General features: G+C 31.4%; 1 protein-coding gene and 1 long non-coding RNA gene across 2 annotated transcripts; one reads left to right on the forward strand and one right to left on the reverse strand.

Moving 5' to 3' along the window:
* Positions 1 to 1,797: 1,797 nt before the first annotated feature.
* On the forward strand, positions 1,798 to 13,449 carry LOC111421876 (protein zyg-11 homolog B-like). The gene is made up of 4 exons (XM_023055074.2): positions 1,798 to 1,920; positions 1,988 to 2,647; positions 11,654 to 13,064; positions 13,116 to 13,449. The coding sequence occupies exons 2-4, from the start codon at positions 1,988 to 1,990 to the stop codon at positions 13,253 to 13,255; spliced, it is 2,211 nt and encodes a 736-aa protein (XP_022910842.2). The 5' UTR covers positions 1,798 to 1,920; the 3' UTR covers positions 13,256 to 13,449.
* A 1,242-nt stretch (positions 13,450 to 14,691) lies between these two features.
* LOC139432452 (uncharacterized) lies at positions 14,692 to 15,178 on the reverse strand. The gene is made up of 3 exons (XR_011642219.1): positions 15,055 to 15,178; positions 14,878 to 14,970; positions 14,692 to 14,817 (listed from the first exon to the last, which is right to left on the reverse strand). It is a non-coding gene; the product is annotated as an uncharacterized lncRNA (long non-coding RNA).
* Positions 15,179 to 18,950: the final 3,772 nt, after the last annotated feature.

The following is an 18,950-nucleotide window of genomic DNA, read 5'->3' on the forward strand; positions in this document are numbered from 1 at the left end:
AATAAAAAAGCTATGACACAAAAAATTTAATATCTCAAGAATTAAAAAGTATTTTCAAAAACGGACTTTTTCATTAAAAAGATTATAGTTTTCTTTGTAAGTGGTGATAATTTCATAACGATACATTAAAATACCGATTTTATATGATTTTTTAAATCAAATCGAAAACCTTTATTTTCCCTATCAAGTGAGAGAATGTATCATTGTGTTTAAACATTTTTATCTCAAGAACAAAAAAATATTTTCAAAAACGGTTTGCTTCATTAACAAGGTGACACTTTCTTCTATAATTACTAAAAATTTCATAATTATATCTTTATAAATCGATTTTTTGAAATTAGTTCAATAATTAACTTAAAAATAAAAAAGCGATGACACAAAAAAGTTAATATCTCAAGAAGTAAAAAGCATTTTCAAAAACGGTCTTTTTCATTAAAAAGATTGTAGTTTTCTTTATAAGTAGCGATAATTCCATAACGATTCATTAAAATACCGATTTTATACGATTTTTTAAATCAAATCGAAAATCTTTATTTTCCCTATCAAGTGAGAAAACGTATCGTTGTGTTTAAATATTTTTATCTCAAGAACAAAAAAACATTTTCAAAAATGGTTTTCTTCATTAACAAGGTGACACTTTCTTCTATAATTACTGAAAATTGCACAATGATATCTTTAAAAATCGATTTTTTATGATTTTTTTAAATCGATTCAATAATTAACTTAAAAATAAAAAAGCTATGATACAAAAAATTTTATATCTCAAGAAGTAAAAAGTATTTTCAAAAACGGCCTTTTTCATTAAAAAGGTTATAGTTTTCTTTATAAGTGGTGATAATTTCATAATGATTCATTAAAATCCCGATTTTATACGATTTTTTTAAATCAAATAGAAAATTTTTCATTCCCTTATAAAGTGAGAAATGTATCGTTATGTTTAAATATTTTTATCTCAAGAACGAAAAAACATTTTCTAAAACAGTTTTCTTCATAAACACGATGACACTTTCTTCTATAATTGCTGAAAATTTCATAATGATATCTTTAAAAATCGATTTTTTATGATTTTTTGAAATCAATTCGATAATTAACTTAAAAATAAAAAAGCGAAGACACAAAATATGTAATATCTCAAGAAATAAAAAGTATTTTCAAAAACGGTCTTTTTCATTAAAAAGGTTATAGTTTTCTTTATAAGTGGTGATAATTTCATAATGATTCATTAAAATCCCGATTTTATACGATTTTTTTAAATCAAATCGAAAATTTTTTATAATGTATCGTTGTGTTTAAACATTTTTATCTCAAGAACGAAAAAACATTTTCAAAAACGGTTTTCACATTAACAATATGACACTTTCTTCTATAATTACTGAAAATGTTATTATGATATCTTTAAAAATCTATTTTTTATGATTTTTTGAAAACTATGACAAAAAAAATTTGATATTTCAAAGAGTAAAAAATATTTTTAAAAACGGGCGGTTTGATTAGAAAGATTAAAGTTTTCTTTGTAAGCAGTGATAATTTCTTGACGATATCACTAAAAATCAATTTAAAATTTGATTTTATTATATCATTGGGTTAGTGTACATTGGGTTGCATACACAATCCTAAGAAAGCCTTTAATTATTAAATGAAACATTTTTAAAATCAAACAAATACATAAAAAAATAATTCTAATTTATATAAATAAGAAAAAAAAAATCAATAAAGAATTAATATCAATATTTATTTAAAATAAATTTGAGGTTCATAATAACAACGAAGTTAGTTACACAAATAACTTAACCTAAAACTTAAACATCTTGACATTTAAAGACGTCAAAATTGTCAAATCGAGTTATGTTTTCGTTTAGATTTTTGATCGTTAGCACATAATTCTAAAAATAAAACACCTTTAAACCAATAACAAAAAACGTAAATAACATTTAATATTATTTAGTTAGTTTAAACATTAATTATTCTTCTTTCTTTTAAATTTTAGATGTGTGACAACCCCCCAACATTACTCAACGCGTGCCTGGAATACATTTGCGATAACATGGGTCTAGTTTTCCAACCAAATTACGTATACAACACGGAATATTCTTACACATTTCGAGATCAAAACATTTCCTTATGCACGGAACTCTGCGAACAGCTCCTCGAACACTTGGTGGAGAAAGATTGCATACGAGATTTATCCGTATCAATATTCACCAAAACGAATACCCGTTTAAGACGAGTAAAATTAAAAGACTGTCAGTATTTAACATCCGACGGATTTGAAGTTCTTTTAAGACACAATGTCCATGAATTTGAATGTGTTAACGTAAATACGACCCCAATTGATATTGTTTTAGCGAATCTAAATGAATGGTCTATTAGAAATTTAAAAAGTTTAAACATTTCAAAGTATAAACTTAATAAAAAGGACAGTCGAACACTTAATTCTTCGATATGGGATAGAGCAATAAATCAAATTACAAGTTTGGAGAATTTACGATCGCTTAATGTTGCTTATACAGAGTTTAATCAAACATTGTTGGAGGTTATTTGTGATAAATTAGGGTTTTTGGAGAAATTGAATATATCCGGGACTCTTATTGTAGATTTGAAACCTTTAGTTGGGTTAACGGAACGATTAATTATGTTGGGAATTAGTGTAAGTATTTTTTTATTCAATTTTATTTTATTTAAATTGTGTAAAATAAATATTTGAAAGCCGCTTGTGGCCAATGCAGCACAATTAATACCATAATCATTATGAAATTATCACCACTTGAAAAAGACCGTTTTTGAAAATACTTTTTACTTCTTGCTTTTTTATTTTTAAGTTAATTATTGAATCGGTTTCAAAAAATCATTAAAAATCGATTTTTAAAGATAGCATTATGCAATTTTCAGTAATTATAGACGAAAGTGTCACCTTGTTTATGAAGCAAACCGTTTTTGAAAATGATTTTTCGTTCTTGAGATAAAAATGTTTAAACACAACGATACATTTTCACACTTTGTAGGGGAAATAAAGATTTTCGATTTGATTTAAAAAATCGTATAAAATCGGAATTTTAATGAATCGCTACGAAATTATCACCACTTATAAAGAAAACTATAATCTTTTTAATGAAAAAGACCGTTTTTGAAAATACTTTTTACTTTTTGAGATATTCAATTTTTTGTCATCGCTTTATTTGTTTTTACGTTAATTATTGAATCGATTTCAAAAAATCATAAAAAATCGATTTTTAAAGATAGCGTTATGCAATTTTCAGTAATTATAGAAGAAGGTGTTACCTTGTTTATGAAGAAATCCGTTTTGGAAAACATTTTTTCGTTCTTGAAATAAAAATGTTTAAACACAACGATACATTTTCACACTTTGTAGGGAAAATAAAGATTTTCGATTTGATTTAAAAAATCGTATAAAATCGGAATTTTAATGAATCGCTATGAAATTATCACCACTTATAAAGAAAACTATAAACTTTTTAATGGAAAAGACCGTTTTTGAAAATACTTTTTACTTTTTGAGATATTCAATGTTTTGCGTCATCGCTTTTTTGTTTTTACGTTAATTATGGAATCGATTTCAAAAAATCATAAAAAATCGATTTTTAAAGATAGCATTATGCAATTTTCAGTAATTATAGAAGAAAGTGTCACCTTTTTAATAAAGAAAACCGTTTTTAAAAATGTTTTTTCATTCTAGAGGTAAAAATGTTTAAACACAACGATACATTTTCACACTTTATAAGGAAAATAAAGATTTTCGATTTGATTTAAAAAATCGTATAAAATCAGGATTTTAATGAATCGTTATGAAATTATCACCACTTATAAAGAAAACTATAAACTTTTTAATGGAAAAGACCGTTTTTGAAAATACTTTTTACTTTTTGAGATATTCAATTTTTTGCGTCATCACTTTTTTGTTTCTAAGTTAATTATTGAATCGATTTAAAAAATCATAAAAAATCGATTTTTAAAGATAGCATTATGCAATTTTCAGTAATTATAGAAGAAAGTGTCACCTTTTTAATAAAGAAAACCGTTTTTGAAAATGTTTTTTCGTTCTTGAGATAAAAATGTTTAAACACAACGATACATTTTCACACTTTGTAGGGAAAATAAAGATTTTCGATTTGATTTAAAAAATCGTATAAAATCAGGATTTTAATGAATCGTTATGAAATTATCACCACTTATCAAGAAAACTATAAACTTTTTAATGAAAAAGACCGTTTTTGAAAATACTTTTTACTTTTTGAGATATTCAATTTTTTGCGTCTTCGCTTTTTTGTTTTAATGTTAATTATTGAATCGATTTCAAAAAATCATAAAAAATCGATTTTTAAAGATAGCATTATACAATTTTCAGTAATTATAGACGAAAGTGTCACCTTGTTTATGAAAAAAACCGTTTTAAAAAATGTTTTCTCGTTCTTGAGATAAAAATGTTTAAACACAACGATACATTTTTACACTTCGTAGGGAAAATAGAGATTTTCGATTTGATTTAAAAAATCGTATAAAATCGGAATTTTAATGAATCGCTATGAAATTATCACCACTTATAAAGAAAACTATAATCTTTTTAATGAAAAAGACCGTTTTTGAAAATACTGTTTACTTCTTGAGTTATTAAATTTTTTGTGTCATCACTTTTTTATTTTTAGTTGTTTGTTGAAATGATTTAAAAAATCATAAAAAATCGATTTTTAAAGATAGCATTATGCAATTTTCAGTAATTATAGACGAAAGTGTTACCTTGTTTATGAAAAAAACCGTTTTAAAAAATGTTTTTTCGTTCTTGAGATAAAAATGTTTAAACACAACGATACATTTTCACACTTTATAAGGAAAATAAAGATTTTCGATTTGATTGAAAAAATCATATAAAATTGGGGTTTTAATAAATAATTATGAAATTATCACCACTTATAAATAAAACTATAATCTTTTTGATGAAAAAGATCGTTTTTAAAAATACTTTTTAGTTCTTGAGATATAAAATTTTTTGTGTCATCGCTTTTGTTTTTACGTTAATTATTGAATCAATTTCAAAAAATCATAAAAAATCGATTTTTAAAGGATAGCATTATGCAAATTTCAGTAATTATAGAAGAAAGTGTCATCTTTTTAATAACGAAAACCGTTTTTGAAAATGTTTTTTTGTTCTTGAGATAAAAATGTTTAAACACAACGATACATTTTCACACTTTGTAAGGAAAATAAAGATTTTCGATTTGATTGAAAAAATCATATAAAATCGGGGTTTTAATAAATCATTATGAAATTATCACCACTTATAAATAAAACTATAATCTTTTTAATGAAAAAGATCGTTTTTGAAAATACTTTTTACTTCTTGAGATATTAAATTTTTTGTGACATCGCTTTTTTATTTTTAAGTTATTTGTTGAAACGATTTCAAAAAATCATAAAAAATCGATTTTTAAAGATAGCATTATGAAATTTTCAGTAATTATAGAAGAAAGTGTCACCTTGTTCATGAAGAAAACTGTTTTTGAAAATGATTTTTCGTTCTTGAGATAAAAATGTTTAAACACTACGATACATTTTCTCACTTTATAGGGATGTCAAAAGTTTTCGATTTGATTTAAAAAATCGTATAAAATCGGGGTTTTAATGAATCGTTATGAAATTATCATCACTTTTAAAAAAAACTATAATCTTTTTAATGAAAAAGACCGTTTTTGAAAATACTTTTTACTTCTTGAGATTTTAAATTTTTTGTGTCATCGCCTTTTTATTTTTTAGTTAATTATTGAATTGATTTCAAAAAATCATAAAAAATCTATTTTTAAAAATATCATTATGCAATTTTCAGTAATTATAGAAGAATGTGTCACCTTATTAATGAAGAAGATCCTTAATTTCAAAGATGGCTAACATAATCTATTGCCTCGGCCGCAAGTAAGCTCGGCTTAGTTCCTTGAGTCTATTATTTCTTGTGATTAAACCGAAGTATTGCTATATGTGTAGTATTATAGAGATTTGGGTTTATATGATATAAATTGTAATGCCTCGGCCGCAAGCGACTTCGGTTTGGCTCCTTGATTCTAAAGATGGTTAACACAATCTACTGCCTGGGCCGCAAGCGACCTCGGCTTAGTTCCTTGACTCTATTATTTCTTGTAATTAAGTCGGAGCATTGCTATATGTATATGATAGGGATTTGAATTTATATGATATAAATAGTAGTGCCTCAGCCGCAGGCAACCTCGGCTTGGCCCTTTGATTCCAAAGATGGTTAGCACAATCTACTGTCTCGGCCGCAAGCGACCTCGGCTTAGTTCCTTGACTCTATTATTTCTTGTAATTAAGTCGGAGCATTGCTATATGTATAGGATAGGGATTTGAATTTATATGATATAAATTGTAGTGCCTCAGCCGCAGGCAACCTCGGCTTGACCCTCTGATTCCAATGATGGTTAGCACAATCTACTGCCTCGGCCGCAAGCGACCTCGTCTTATTTCCTTGACTCTATTATTTCTTGTGATTAAGTCGGAGCAGTGCTATATGTATATTATAGGGATTTGAATTTATATGATATAAATTGTAGTGCCTCGGCCGCAGGCAACCTCGGCTTGGCCCTTTGATTCCAAAGATGGTTAGCACAATCTACTGCCTCGGCCGCAAGCGACTTCGGCTTAGTTCCTTGACTCTATTATTTCTTGTAATTAAGTCGGAGCATTGCTATATGTATATTATAGGGATTTGAATTTATATGATATAAATTGTAGTGCCTCAGCCGCAGGCAACCTCGGCTTGGCCCTTTGATTCTAAAGATGGTTAGCACAATCTACTGCCTCGGCCGCAAGCGACCTCGGCTTAGTTCCTTGAGTCTATTATTTCTGGTGATTAAGCCGAAGCTTTGCTATATACAGGGTGTCACACAAAAAACGCCCCAAGCTGTAACTCTGTCATTTATATTCCGATTTTCATGAACGAGGCATCAAATGAAATGATTTGATGAATACTATGGTTCATGCTACAAATAAATTTTTTTCAAGGCCATCTTCAATTTTAAGCGATTATTAATTTTTGTTTTTCTGAATCCACTGATGTGCAATACATCCACTTTGAATGTAATTGTAGCAGAAAAAAGATACCTGTATATACAGGTTGTCGCACAAGAACGCCGTAAGCTGTAACTCTGTCATTTAACTTCTGATTTTTATGAACGAGGTATCAAATGAAATGGTTTGATGAATGCTATGATTCATGCTACAAATAAACATTTTCCAACGCCATCTTCGATTTCAAGCAATTGTCAACTTTTGATTTTCAAATTGCTCGGTATGTTTTTCTTCACGTTATGGGATAGAGATTTTTTTCTGAGCCCATCGATCTATAATACATTAACATTAATTGTAATTTTAGCAGAGAAAAACAATTAAAACATTTTCCGAACATTGTCTAGTCACTTCTGTAATACTGCAGTGTGCCATGGAAAAAAATAACACGCAAAACTGATAACAGTCATTAAATGCTATGTCAATGCCCGAAGCAGTTGTAAATGATACTTATAACTTCTTATAAGTTGTTTTTTCATTTATCCCATGGCACACTACAGTATAATACAAGTGACTTTAAGAGAATGTTCAGAAACTATTTTAACGTTTTTCTATGCTACAATTAATGTTGATGTATTGTACATTAATGGATTCAGAAAAAAAAAACTATCCAATAGCGTGAAGAAAAACATACCGAGCAATTTGAAAATAAAATGTTGATAATCGCTAGAAATTGAAGATGGCATGAATCATGGTATTCATCAAACCATTTCATTTGATAACCCGCTCATAAAAATCGGAATGTAAATGACAGAGTTACAGCTTGGGGCGTTTTTTGTGTGACACCCTGTATTATAGCAATTTGGATTTATATGATATAAATTGTAGAGCCTAGCCCGCAAGCGACCTCGGCTTGGCACCTTAATTCCAACGATGGCTAACATAATCTATTGTCTCGGCCGCAAGCGATCTCGGCTTAGTTCCTTGAGTCTATTACTTCTTGTGATTAAACCGAAACATTGCTATACATATATTATAGAGATTTGGATTTATATGATATAAATTGTAGAGCCTAGCCCGCAAGCGACCTCGGCTTGGCTCCTTAATTCCAAAGATGGTTAACATAATCTGTTGCCTCGGCCGCAAGCGATCTCGGCTTAGTTCCTTGAGTCTATTATTTCTTGTGATTAAACCGAAGTATTGCTATATGTGTAGTATTATGAAGATTTGGGTTTATATGATATAAATTGTAATGCCTCGGCCGCAAGCGATTTCGGTTTGGCTCCTTAATTCCAAAGATGGTTAACACAATCTACTGCCTCGGCCGCAAGCGACCTCGGCTTAGTTCCTTAAGTATATTGTTTCTTGTGATTAAGCCAAAGCATTGCTATATAAATATATTATAGGGATTTGGGTTTATATGAATCAGAATAAAGATGGCCGACGAAGTTGAGGCTACCTATAAATGTTGTAAAAACAAACCTCTAAAAACCGTTGTGTGTATAAATTGCGGCGAAGCCTTTCATACGGGCTGTAGAGAAAGAGCATGTAAAGATGCTAAAATAATAAAATCGTGTCTAATAAAGTGCTGCGATGCAGGAAAAAGTGAAAAAACGGATGAAGTAGATGTGGACGGAGTAAGTAAAATCGAAACCCTATATAAACAAATAATCGAAGCAAAAAATGCAGAAATTTGTGCAAAGGAAGAGACAATCACTGCGAAGAACCTTCTGATAAAAGAATTATATGAAAAAATTAACTTTTTGGATAACGGAAGGCATAATAATAATATAAATAAAAACGTAACCTATAAAAAGAAATTGCGGACGAATTCCATAGATGGGTCCACAAGTATTGTAAACAATAAAACTGTAGTATATAGGTGAAGACATAAGCTACAAAAAGAAATTGCAAAAGAATTCAATAGATGGCTCCGCTAGTATTGTAAACAAAACTGTAGTAAGTGATACCAACCCACAGGACCTGTCGCAACTATCTAAAATCGAAAAAGGACAAATTACTGTAGAAGTTCAAAATGCTCTTCACGAGCAGCAAACTAAAACTCTAACAGAAAAAATAATTAATTTAAATAAAGATGATGGGGAATGGCAACAAGTTCCTAAACGAAAAACCCAAAAACCAAAACGACTTGGTACAGCAGAAACCACAGATGTTTGTTTTCAAGGGGCGGAAAAAAGAGTGTGGTTGTACTTATATAGAATAAGAAATAACACAAAAGAGGAAAACATAATTAAATACATAAAGGATAAGGAAGGTTACAATAACGAGCAAATCATTGTCAAAGAACTTCCTGGTGAGCCAAACCAACTAAAAAGATTTGTTCAATAGGAAAGATGAGCTATACAAGCCAGATTTCTGGCCTGCCAATGTAGGTATTCGTAGATTCGATTTCAAGCGACATTCTATTTTTATGAATGAACAAGGCTCGAATTTTTTATAAATCAAAACTTAAATGTTTTTACAATACAGTTTGCAAAAGCCTGCTGATCATGATATACTATGCTTTACGGAACATTGGTTAAAAGAAACAGAAGTTCAGTCAATATATTTCTAAAATTATACCGTGGCTGCTTACAGCTGTGGACAACCAGCGGCAAATGCACATGGGGGGGTCATCATAATTGTAAAGGATTCTATTATTTTTCAAACTCTAGATGTCTCTATGTACAATAAAGAAAGATGCTTTGAAGTTTGTTCCGTGCTACTACCAAAATTGAGAACTGTAATAATTGGGGTCTATCATCCTCCAGCAGGCGACAAAAACGTGATGATGGAAAAAGTATGAAACAATGAAACAAGTATGATAAGAGATAACTTCTTAGCAACAATGTCAGAGTTCGGACTACGTCCAACCTTCAACAGTCCATCCAGAGTAACTGGGAAGCGCTGCGTAGACAAAATATTTTTCGACCGATTCAACCACCCTATTGATATGGAGACAATAAATTTACATCTTGGAGATCACTTGGCACGGATAGCAACTTTCCAATTGGTTCCTGAAACAGATCATCAAATATTGATCAAACGTAGAAAAATAAATCCTAGAAACATTGAAATATTCAAAACTTTATTAAAAAACATAAACTGGGCCCCTATGTATTTAAAAACAAATGACGCCCAAACTTGTTTTACAATATTCCACTCAGCCATAATGAAAAGCTTTCAGAGTGCTTTCCCTGAAGTGAAAGCTAAAAAAACAACTGGGGGTAAAAATCTGAAATGGCCAACACTGAGTGTAGAACTATTAAAGAATAAATTAGACGCCTTGTACACAGTAATTAGAGTAACAAAGAAAAGCCACTTGAAGGAAATATACAAGACATTAAAAGCAGAATACGCAAAGGAATTAAATCAAGCGAAGATTGAAGCTTATGGAAAGTATATAAGTCAACATGGTTACCAAAAACAAAAATCTGTTATAACTGCTCTATTAAGTGTATTGTGAGCGGTAATCCATGGTTTCAATCAAGAACAGTTCACCCAAATCGCCTTTTGTGACTTAAGTAAAGCCTTCGATTCAGTGGACCATTCGATACTGACAGCCAAATTAGAAAAATATGGAATAAACAACACTGCACAGGGGTTTTTGGTATCATATCTGAAGACTAGAAAACAATCGGTCTTTTGGAGGGGCAAACAATCCACCTGGAGAGAAGTGAGAAGTGGAGTGCCTCAGGGTTCGATCTTGGGTCCATAACTTTTCCTTATATATATATATCAATGACTTACCAGGTAATGTTCCAGCAGAACGAATTTGTCTTTATACAGATGACACATCTTTTATTACGAGAAGTGGCGACATCAAGGAGCTGGAAGAAAAAACAAAACAAAATATAGAAAAAGCTGAGCATTGGTTCTACATAAATAAGTTAAACGGCTTGGCCCTTTGATTCCAAAGATGGTTAGCACAATCTACTGCCTCGGCCGCAAGCGACCTCGGCTTAGTTCCTTGACTCTATTATTTCTTGTAATTACGTCGGAGCATTGCTATATGTATATGATAGGGATTTGAATTTATATGATATAAATTGTAGTGCCTCGGCCGCAGGCGACCTCGGCTTGGCCCTTTGATTCCAAAGATGGTTAGCACAATCTACTGCCCCGGCCGCAAGCGACCTCGGCTTAGTTTCTTGACTCTATTATTTTTTGTGATTAAGCCGAAGCATTGCTATATGTATATTATAGGAATTTCGGTTTATATAATATAAATTGTAATGCTTTGGCCGCAAGCGACCTCGGTTTGGCTCCTTGATTACAAAGATGGTTAACACAATCTACTGCCTCGGCCGCAAGCAACCTCGGCTTAGTTCCTTGAGTCTATTGTTTCTTGTGATTAAGCCAAAGCATTGCTATATAAATATATTATAGGGATTTGGGTTTATATGATATAAATTGTAATGCTACGGCCGCAAGCGACCTCGGCTTGCTTCGTTAATCCAGAATTTTTTTTAAAAGAACCTATTTCCTCGGCTGTAAGCGACTTCGGCCTAATTCCTTAACCCCATTGTTTCTTTTGATTGCGCCGAGACTGCTTGCTTCCTATTTTTTGATTCTTTTAATATCCAAACGTTTTAATATAAAATTTAAATTTTCTTTTATCTTTTAGGATCTAGATTTATGCCCACCGAACGCCAACCACATAATTAATTTGACCCGTTTGAAACACCTCGATTTGAGCTTAATAAATAAAAAATCGGAGCACGTTGGGGACAACATCGTGAAAAGAATTTTATCAAACCCGGAAGTTTTACCCGACCTATATCTTTTGGATATATCCGGCTGGAAAAACCCATCCGAAAAAGACGTTTTAATCAAATTCATTCAATCTCACCGCAAATTAGAGTGCCTCGGCTTAGTTACAAACCCGATTGCGAACGATCCTTATTTTAATAGTAATAACGATACAATTAAGAGAAAATTTTTAATCGCCGGGTTAGGAAGCGACGAGCAAATCTCCCGCACTTTAATTTTATACGAAGATAAAGCTTATTTCGTCCAAAAAGCTTTGTACCATTTATTTCAGTTAACCTCAGGGTTCGAAGGCCCCCGCCCGGATATGATCCAACAAGTTTTAGCGGCGATGAAACGACACTCGACGAAATTCGGAGTTCAAGTCGCGGGAACCGCTTGTTTATACAACTTAACTCGAGCTGATTTAGCAAAGAAAATCCACCCGAGTCTCCTCGCGAGAGGAGTTTTATTAATTTTAGACGCGATGACCCAATTCCACGATGAATACCAATTACAAAAAAATTCTTTATTAAATTTATGTAGCGACCGGATTTTACAAGAGGTTAATATCGATCGATTTCGATGCGCCCACTTAGTTTTAGACGCGTTGTGTTCTTTCGACGAAGCCGATATTAAACGAATGGCCGTCGCGATTTGTAGTATTTTAGCCGCGAAGATCTCAACGGAGCAAACCTCGCAATTAGGGGCAAAACCCCTTTATATGTCGAATTTGTTAGCGATGGTTGAGAATCGGGTTGAACTCAAACAATCCGATATCACGTTAAAATTTACTTTATCTGCTTTATGGAATTTAACCGATGAAAGCGCGGCTACTTGTTGCGTTTTTTTGGAACACGGAGGGGCTAATTTATTTCTTAAAGTGTTGAAAACGTTCAAAAATGATAGTACGATAGAAACGCGCGTTTTGGGGCTTTTAAATAATATAGCCGAAGTGGAGTATTTGCGCAAAAATTTGTTCATCGAAGAATTAATAAATGAATTGTATTTTTTGTTGCGCTCCGAGTACATTGATGTTAGTTACTTCGCCGCGGGAATAATCGCGCATTTAGCGTCCGAGGGCGAAGAGAATTGGGGGGTTAAAATGTATAAGAGGAAAGAGATGTTGTCGCAACTCGAAGAGGCTATAAACGAGTGGAGTTTACCCGAATGCGAGATGGTTGCTTATCGAAGATTTAAGCCGTTTTTCCCGCTTTTGGAGGATCGAGTTGATTATCAGGTGCAATTATGGGCCGTTTGGGCGATTTATCACGTTTGCAACAAAAATCGTACGTTTATTAAATTAATTTTGAATAAAAAAAATAATTAATTAATTTTAGCAACGAGATATTGCAAAATGTTATCTGAAGAGAATGGGATACTTCTGTTAAAGCACTTGGCTTACTCCGACAACTCCCATGTGACCATTAAAAAGATTACCCGCCAAGTTTTGGGGATTGTTGAGGAAAATCAGCGTTGAAGAATCAAATTAACAAAACAAGGCGTTTCGAACGTTTTGTGTTTTAGTCAATTTTTGCAGGAATAAATAAATAAAGATGTCACGTGCCAAGATTTGACTGCGGAAAAAGTGTTGAGACACTAGTCAAAAAAATATATATATATATAGATAGTTATTATTTAATGTAATTATTAATTAATAAATATTTAAATTATTTGATTTGTTTTAATGAAATTCCATTATTATTATTATTATAGCCTTTTATTTCTACATTTTATATTTTAATAATAATAATAATAATAATAAACAATATTTATTGGTTCACATAATAACAGTAAATACACTGGATATATACAATTTAATTCGAAACAATGAACCAAAGAGAATTGAGTCAGTTTGGCTAACACCAATCAATGGTGTAAGCCTACTGTTTTTCATCAATCCTCAAATTAAATTACATACTACTAAAACTAAACGAACAATACGATGTACTATCGGCCAAACCTTATTTACTACATGGCGTAAGGGACAGAAAACAAATCCCCCGCACGGTCGCTTTGCCGAGTACGGCCGAAGAATCGAAGACTGGAAGGGCGTACTCATTTTCTCTCGAACCTTTGCTCTAGCCTTGTCGTCTCTTCAACCCTGAAGTGCCGGGCGCCCGATGCCAGCTTAAAGTCGAGCGCGCCTTGGATTCGAACAAAAATACACAATTTCGTTTTTACAATTCAAATAACTGTACCAATGTTATGACGTAGTTGATTTTAAAAATTCATAAAATAGTCAAATATATTCATTAAAATAAAATAATTGAACTTTAATAAGTGAAAAAAATTGTTTCTTAATTTTAAATACGTTTCTGTACTGTATATCTTCGTAAAGTTAAAGAATTTAGTTAAAATTCGATGTAAAAATCGTCTCTTAATTTCCATTAGTAATATTTTTTTTCTAATCTCATTTAAAATGGCATTTTAACCGTTTAATATTATAGAAAGTCTCAATAATTTCAAGCCATTTACGACCATTAATGCGTTTACGCACCGTTTCTTCACATTTTTTTGCGTATTTTTGACATAAGGCTTTTGCGAATTTTTTTTTCTTTTGATATATTTTTTTTGTAATAAGTCTTAAAATTTTACAATAATTTCTCACCTTCATCGTAAATGGGTAAACAATAAACTTTTTATTTTTTGTACACTTTAGTAATGTTAAAAAATGTATTACCTTATTAACATAAGGTAATATAAAATTTCTGTTGAAACTACCTGTAAACTGAATTTTATAGATTGTTATTTATGAGCATGATAATATTCCATATTATAATGAAAAACCATTTGATTTTGAGTATATAATTCATTTATTTACAAGGAAAATTTTATTAATAATAAAACATTTTATTATATACACTTTTTTTTTTTTTGCGCAGAGGAGGGGAAAATGCCTTACGCACCCCGGCCTACTGATGGCGCCTATAGTTCGTGGATCGGAAAAATCGTATTTCGGCCGGGAGTGTGGGACTACAATTAATTAGCCCCTGCTACCCACTAAAAACCCCCCTCTCTTCTCCCGGACCACCCGGATTTCTGCGGAAGTAAAAAATATTGATGGTTACTATTAATTTTATTAAGGTTGTCTTAACTTACCGGCTTTGGAAGGGGCTCTTCATCCCGCGGGATGAAGAGTTTTATCTTTTTCGTCTTGAGGACCACAGCCAGGTATGCGCTTATTGTTTCTCACTTGATATTGTCGGTCAGCATTGAAAAAATTAAAAAGATTTCATCAAATATTAAGAACAGTTTAATAATAAAAATTATACCTACTTAATAATGAATAAAATTTGTTATGTCAAAATTTAATAATGGGTGTATAACCTGTTATTATTTTGACATTCTTCTAATCGGGATGTCATTGAGCCGACCAATCGCTGACATAAATCCCCGCCACGAATATAATTATATATATAAAACGTTACAATAATAATAAATAAATATTTAAAAAAAAAAGTATTAAAAATATATTAAAAATAGTTTATTGTAATTATTATTGTAACGTTTACTTTTGATTGAAAATTATTATTTGTCAAAATTTTACGAAATTCCTTAATTAAATCATTCATAATAAAATACAACAAAATATTTATTTTAATCCAATTCTGGGAAACATCCCCGTCTCTTTAAATGTCTCGCGGTAAGATTTTACAAAGGGTTTGCGATGGTCATAAAAAATGAGATAATGCAATTACCTAGAATTTTAATTTTTTGATGGTATTTATTCTTTTAAGTTTCGTTTGGACATCACTTTGCTTTTGGCGATCGTGAGCGGTTGTTGATAGTGTTTTGCTATTTTTTGCTGAGCGTTTTCTTCTTTATATTTGATTTTGATAGTCTTACGACTGCGTTATTTTTATATTAAGATAGTATTAATTTATTGTTATTTTTCGTAGCGGTTTCTTGTTTTTTTTTGCTTTTGATAGTGTTAAATTAGAGTATTAAGGTAGTGATAATTTAGTGTTAAGTATTCACGATGAAGGTGTTAGGTCAACCGGAAAGTAGTTTTGCGCAAAGATTGTGCAAAAATACGCAAAAAAATGTGAAGAAACGGTGCGTAAACGCATTAATGGTCGTAAATGGCTTGAAATTATTGAGACTTTCTATAATATTAAACGGTTAAAATGCCATTTTAAATGAGATTAGAAAAAAATATTACTAATGGAAATTAAGAGACGATTTTTACATCGAATTTTAACTAAATTCTTTAACTTTACGAAGATATACAGTACAGAAACGTATTTAAAATTAAGAAACAATTTTTTTCACTTATTAAAGTTCAATTATTTTATTTTAATGAATATACAGGGTGTCTCAGCGAGACCGGTCATTAGACGTTTCTGGGGTTCTGGCGAAAATAAAAATTTGAGAATTCAGACTTAAGTATTATCAATTACGATCTCTTCGTCTAAAATATTTTCAGATTTCTTGCACTTCCGGTTATACCGGAAGTCGCCACCTACTTTATTTTTTTAAATGGAACACCCTGTATATTTTTACATATTTGCATTTGTTTGTTTTCAAGGTTTATAAATAACTTTACTTTTTGCAATTTGATTCGGTCGTTCTCGAGTTATTCGAATTTTTCTAGAAAAATCTGCTCCAGCAGACATTTGTTCAAAAAATCAGAAAACACTCAATTTTTGGGATATCAATTTAGGATTCAGAACATGCTTAAGCAACATGATGGAGTATGTTTTGGTGCCGAGAACTGCGGTCTAGAACGTTTGATCACTCTACTATCGCACGTTAACTTTTCAAAATTGGAAGTACCATAACTTCATTTTTTTAAATGGCACCCCCCATATTTTATTTTTTAGTCGTCTTCAGTGTCTCATTCTACATCTTTTATATCCCATATGGCCCATACCTAATATTAATAGTTTGGGAGATAATTAGGGTTTTTAGAAAAATGCACACATATCATATGGATATTTAGCCTAGTGTGCCATGAAAAACAAGCCTTCTCAATGAGTTCTTGTTAAAGACTCACTTGTTTACGTCACTTGATGCATGTGAGCTAATAATTATCTGTTATGTCCCTTAATATTAGTACTGAAACGAGTTAAAATCGATAACAATAACGAAAGTAATATTTACACAAATCAAGAAATTCTTAATTTATTTTTTTTGCATGAAAAGCGCGACAAAGTTCGTAGTATGATTCCCAGATCTTCTTTGGCAGCTCGAATTGAGGTGTTGGGACTGGGCTCGAAATAAGCCAAGGTATTCACCTCTTCCGTTGCATTATCTACTACATTTTTTGGTCAGTTTAACACGTGATTAATTCGTTCAAAATGCAAAAAATTTGCTTCTATTCCTCTAAATTTACCTTTTGTCATCGGAGATAGATGTGGATAATTTTCATTAAACATTTTCATTAAACACAAGTTCTACTAAGAACTTTGTCGCACTTTTCGTGCACAAAAAATAAATTATGGATATCTTCATTTGTATAAACATTATTTACGTTATTAATATCCATTTTAACTGGTTTTAGACTCACAAGCATCAAACAACCTAAATTAGACTTTGACGTTTATCAATAAGTCATTAAACATTTGTTTTCCATGGCACACTAGGTTAATATCCATATGATATGTGAGCATTTTTCAAAAAACCCTAATTATTTCTCAAACTATTAATGTTAGGCATAGGACATATGGAATATAAAAGATGTAAAATGAGACGCCGAAGACGACTAAGTAATAAAATACGGGGGGTGCCATTTAAAAAAATGAAGTTATGGTGCTTCCAAATTTCGAAAAGTTAACGTGCCATAGTAAAGTGACCAAACGTTCTAGACAGCCGTTCTCGGCACCAAAACATACTCCATCATGTTGTTTAAGTATGTTCTGAATCCTAAATTGATATCTCAAAAATTGAGTGTTCTATGATTTTTTGAACAAATGTCCGCTGGAGCAAATTTTTCTAGAAAAATTCGAATAACTCGAGAATTGCTGGTTCAAATTGCAAAAAGTAAAGTTATTTATAAACTTTCAAACCAGACAAATCCAAATATGTAAAAATATACAGGTGTTCCATTTAAAAAAATAAAGTAGGTGGCGACTTCCGGTATAACGGGAAGTGTTAGAAATCTGAAAATATTTTAGATGAAGAGAACGTAATTGATAATACTTAAGTCTGCATTTTCAAATTTTTTGTTTGGCCAGAACCCCAGAAACGTCTAATGACCGGTCTCGCTGAGACACCCTGTTTTTGACTATTTTATGAATTTTTAAAATCGACTACGTCATAACATTAGTACAGTTATTTGAATTGTAAAAACGAAATTGTGTATTTTTGTTCGAATCCAAGGCGCGCTCGACTTTAAGCTGGCATCGGGCGCCCGGCACTTCAGGGTTGAAGAGACGACAAAGCTAGAGCAAAGGTTCGAGAGAAAATGAGTACGCCCCTCCAGTCTTCGATTCTTCGGCCGTACTCGGCAAAGCGACCGTGCGGGGGATTTGTTTTCTGTCCCTTACGCCATGTAGTAAATAAGGTTTGGCCGATAGTACGTCGCAGAATCAAAAGAAAAGGTAAAAGAGAGAAAAAAGAACAAAACCAAAATGAAATGAGTTGAGAAAAAAATAAAATATAATATAATGTATAACTAAAATAAAAGTAAAACAAATTCCTTACATATAATATAAATTATAGTATAATAATTATAATATAAATTTGTAGAAAGAAAACAAATAGAAAAAGAAAAGAAAGGGCAGCGAAGGAAGACAGAGAGAATAGAAGAGAATAGAGAATAAGAAAAAAGAAAGAAAGGGGGAAAGGAACCGGCGCTATTCCGTCTACTCAAAACCATTTTGTTGGTTAAGCAAAAGTTTCTTTACCTCTATCTTGAATCTTTTACAAGATAAACGTTTTAAAGAATCCGGCAGAGGGTTGTACATGTTAGGCACACAATAAGAGAACGATCTTTTATAAATTTCATAATTGTGCTTTGGTATTGTTAAAGCATGTTAAAGCATGCCGATGCCTAACATTGACATTGTGAACATCAGTTCTGTAGCGTATCTTATTATATAGGTAAGGTGGACTCCTAAACATAATGACTCTATGATACAAGCATAACGAGTGAAGAACTCTTCTACGAGCCATGTTCAACCAACCCACCCAACCAAGCGAAACTTTACAACTTTTATTATTAAATATAA

This window comes from Onthophagus taurus, unplaced genomic scaffold (assembly GCF_036711975.1).
Source record: "Onthophagus taurus isolate NC unplaced genomic scaffold, IU_Otau_3.0 ScKx7SY_15, whole genome shotgun sequence".
NCBI lineage: Eukaryota > Metazoa > Arthropoda > Insecta > Coleoptera > Scarabaeidae > Onthophagus > Onthophagus taurus.